The sequence below is a fragment of the Chinchilla lanigera genome, unplaced genomic scaffold (genome assembly GCF_000276665.1).
Source record: "Chinchilla lanigera isolate Chin_1 unplaced genomic scaffold, ChiLan1.0 scaffold00094, whole genome shotgun sequence".
Lineage (NCBI taxonomy): Eukaryota > Metazoa > Chordata > Mammalia > Rodentia > Chinchillidae > Chinchilla > Chinchilla lanigera.
In genome coordinates this window covers 5,779,979-5,783,656 of record NW_004955495.1, presented here as the reverse complement: position 1 = coordinate 5,783,656, position 3,678 = coordinate 5,779,979, and the positions used below count along the sequence as shown (strand labels likewise).

The 3,678-nt window shown below is 60.3% G+C and overlaps 2 protein-coding genes across 2 annotated transcripts in view; one reads left to right on the top strand and one right to left on the bottom strand.

Moving 5' to 3' along the window:
- Positions 1 to 840, top strand: part of Tmprss9 (transmembrane protease, serine 9) — a gene marked incomplete at its 5' end in the record, with an annotated part of 18,172 nt that extends 17,332 nt beyond the window's left edge. Inside the window, 2 exon segments of the mRNA XM_013505213.1 lie at positions 39 to 175; positions 567 to 840. Of these exon segments, the coding sequence (XP_013360667.1) occupies positions 39 to 175; positions 567 to 728 (299 nt within the window).
- A 516-nt stretch (positions 841 to 1,356) lies between these two features.
- Positions 1,357 to 2,633, bottom strand: Timm13 (translocase of inner mitochondrial membrane 13 homolog (yeast)). The gene is made up of 3 exons (XM_005405902.2): positions 2,303 to 2,633; positions 2,145 to 2,213; positions 1,357 to 1,854 (listed from the first exon to the last, which is right to left on the bottom strand). Exons 1-3 carry the CDS (start codon positions 2,420 to 2,422, stop codon positions 1,756 to 1,758), a joined length of 288 nt encoding a protein of 95 aa, XP_005405959.1. The 5' UTR covers positions 2,423 to 2,633; the 3' UTR covers positions 1,357 to 1,755.
- Positions 2,634 to 3,678: the final 1,045 nt, after the last annotated feature.

The window sequence follows — 3,678 nt, the reverse complement described above, 5'->3', positions numbered from 1 at the left end:
AGTGCCCACCGGCGCCTTCGCCGCCCGCCCGCCCGCAGGCTCCATGGCGCGGCAGCTGCAAAAGGCGGCCGTGCGCCTCCTCAGCGAGCAGACGTGCCGCCGCTTCTACCCGGTGCAGATCAGCAGCCGCATGCTGTGCGCTGGCTTCCCGCAGGGCGGCGTCGACAGCTGCTCGGTGAGCGCGCGGTCCGGGACCCGGTCCAAAGAGGAGGGCGGGTCTCCACGCCCAAACCCCCCCGGCAGCCACGTCCGAGCGGCTTTCCGGCTTTGAGGGAAGTTCCACTGCACAACTGTAATGGGCACCCAGCCGCCGCGTCTCACCGCGCACGTCCCAGCCCCGGTCCGGGACAAGCACTGGGTTGGGCTGGACGAGGCCTGGCCCACACAGCCTAGGGATGGCCCTAGCACTGAGCCCGCCCAGAGGCCGAACGCGAGGCTCCAGGGAAGCACTCACCGGGGTCCCTCCTGGCCTTGCCAGTGACCCAGGGCTGCCCGAGTCGAAGGCTTTTTTTGCACAGGACTGCTGGGGGAGGTGCTGGCTTGAATGCTTTCTTCTCTCCCCGCAGGGCGACGCTGGCGGACCCCTGGCCTGTAGGGAGCCTTCTGGCCGCTGGGTGTTAACTGGGGTCACCAGCTGGGGATACGGCTGCGGCCGGCCCCACTTCCCAGGTGTCTACACTCGGGTGGCAGCTGTGAGAGGCTGGATAAGCCAGCACATCCAGGAGTGACAGCCCACACGCCATGCGCCAGGGCAGTCCACGCTGCAGGCAGGCTGTGCGGGTGGGTGGGAGTGAGATGCAGTTTGCATATTTTCTTACAATAAACAGGCCTTTGCCCTTAGCTTACTGGATCAGCCTCTTTCTGACCCTGAAAGTAGGGGAAGCAGGGAAAAAAGCCTCCCGCAGGAAGGGATATTAGTTTTTGGTTTGTTTCTTTTTTTTTTTTTTTTTTTTTCCCGGTACCGGGAATCGAACTCACGACCTCATGCTTGCCAGGCAGCCGATGTGCTGTTGAGCTAAATCCCCAGCCCCTTCACTTAGTTTTTGGTACAAGGATGGTGCCACCTCATTTCCAAGCCTCTCCCCAACCCTCGCCCTTCTCAGTATTGAGGAGTGAACCCAGGGCCTTCCCACTGAACTGCATCCCTAGTCCTTTTTTTTGACAAAGGGCTTCTTGAGATCCTCCTGCCTCAGCCTTCCAGAGTACTAGGATGACCGGCATGGCTCAAGCCTTCCTTCTGTGCTGGCAGCACTGCCTGTGATCCAGCAGCCCAAGGGCACCAAGGGGAAAGCTGGATGTTCCCACAGAAGCTGGGGGGCCCAAAAATGAGCGACATCTCTCCCAGGGAAAGTCACAGTGTGTCTCTGCCCCTAGCTCAGCAATTTATTGGTGCACCCTCAGGAGGCCACAGCTAAGGTGGGGTCTCAGCCCCCAACCCGAGGTCCAAATAACGGTTCTCAGCCCAGGCCAGGCGGTTGACCCGGGCGCACCAGGGGAGGGGCTGGCGACTGCTGAGCCCACAGAAAGTCCACCGAGCCGCGAGGCTTTGGGAAAGGACAAGGATCCCAAAAGTCAAGTGGCACTGGTTGCAGGCGACCGTCCCAACTGTCCCCTCACAGTCGTGCCATTGTCATACACCATGGCAGGCAGCAGGCACGTGCTAGCTAGCGCCCGTCTCACAAAGTACGTTTATGGAGATGGGCACGGGGGAGGGGGGCCTGGGATGGATCCCAGGGCTGCTCCCACGCCTCTCCGTTACATGTTGGCGCGCTCCCGTTGCAGTCTTGAGTTATAGGCACGGGACACGGTGTTCCAGGCGTCCATGTATCGGTCCATACACATGGCGATGCATTTCTAGGTGCGGAGAGGGAGGGGATGAGCGGCTCAGTTCTAACCCTTGCACTCACTGACAGCCAGCCAGGCGCCAGGCCGCTCGGGTTGAGACTGCGCACGCGCACTTCCCCCTCTCCCCAGCCTGGTCGCTCTCAGCCCGCACACGCGCAGACGCCTCGCCGCGCCGCTCCGACAACCTGCGCACGCGTAAAACTCGCGCGGCGCCGTTAGACCGCGCATGCGTAGACGCCTCCCCGCGCGGATCGAGACCCTGTCAATCCCCCCAATCCCGAACCCCTGAGAGATCTTACCTGTTCCGAATTGTCCAGGGAGCCCCCTGGTTTCCCAATGCACTTCCGGAAACACTTGTCGGTCATCCTCTGTGGACACACGCGAGACCTCAGCTACGATGTCCGACCCTGCCCGGGATTAACCGGCCGCCTCGCCCCCATCCCGGCGCACCCCGCACCTGTAGCAGCTCCTGCGCGTTGGCCACGGCAATCTGGACCTTCACCTGCTCCATGATGACCCCCGGATCCAGTTTCCCGCCGCCGGAGCCCGCGAAATCGGAGCCGAAACCACCTTCCATGGCTCCGCAAAGTCAACTGGGCCGCAGGCCACGCGCGTCGAGCCCGCAGCCCGCAGGTGAGTTGCCCGGAGCACCACGGGAAGCGTAGTCCGGTCTACAACTCCCACAAGGCCGCGCGCGCTGCAGTGAGTCTGGTCTCCCCAGGCACCATGGGAAACGGAGTCCAGAGTGCAATACCCACAGCTCCCCTCCGCTCACGCGCAACTCGATCTCCCGGTTGCCTCTCCGCAGAGGGCGCGCCCGGAACCGGCTTTCGTCCTCTAAGGTTCCGCTTCCGGGTCGTAGGGTGAGCACGCATGCGCAGTATATCCTAGGGTAACGTTGAGGCAATGGGTAACCCCCAGGCACTGGATCCATCCTCATGCCGCAGGAACGCTTCCCGGCTTTGATATCATGGGACTTTGAGATCATACGACTTTGAGATCAGATTGGCCGGGCGTGGTGGCGCACGCCTGTAATCCCAGCACTCCGGAGGCTGAGGCAGCAGGAGCATTGCAAGTTCGAGACCAGCCTGGGCTACAAAGTGACCCTAAGGCCAGCCTGAACTGCACAGCGAGACCCTGTCTCAAAAAGACACACACACAAAAAAAAATCAGATTGGAAGCAGCAGTTAAAATCAAAGTGTTTATTGGAGTGTTGAACAAAAGCTTCCAGTCAGCCTGGCATGATGTTGCACACCAGTAATCCTAGCACGAGGGAAGCTGAGGCAGGTAGGTTCCTGAGAGTTCGAGGCCAGTCTGTGTTACAAAGTGGGTTCAAGGCCAGCCTGGGCTACAAAGCAAGAAGCTGTCCACAAAACAGAATAAAACAAAACACCTCCCAAACAAACAAACAAACCAGTTTCCAGTTGTAAAATGTATATTACAAATCACTGCGTGTGGAAGGCCGCTTATGTTTGGCATGTATCTTCAAAACCCCAAACAAAACCCCCAAAGCAAGACTCCCCAGCCCAGAGCCCTCAGCCCCATGTCCCTTGCAGGCCGGGAGGGTGCTGTCCACACAGGAACGTCCCGACTGGAGCTTTAGTGTAAATGGAGTTGGGAAGGGTTAAAACGAGCTACGGAAGCAGGTACGCACCAGGAAGGGCCCCGGGAAGCTCGCTCTAAGGGGCGTCAAGCTAAGCACACCGGGGTGGGCACATGGCCCTGAAACCGACACAGGTACCTGAAGCTTGGTGACCGACGACCACCCACCTCCAACACTAGCCGCCCGCCCGGCCCCCACCTCCTCCAAGCAAGAACACCCAGGGAGCCTGT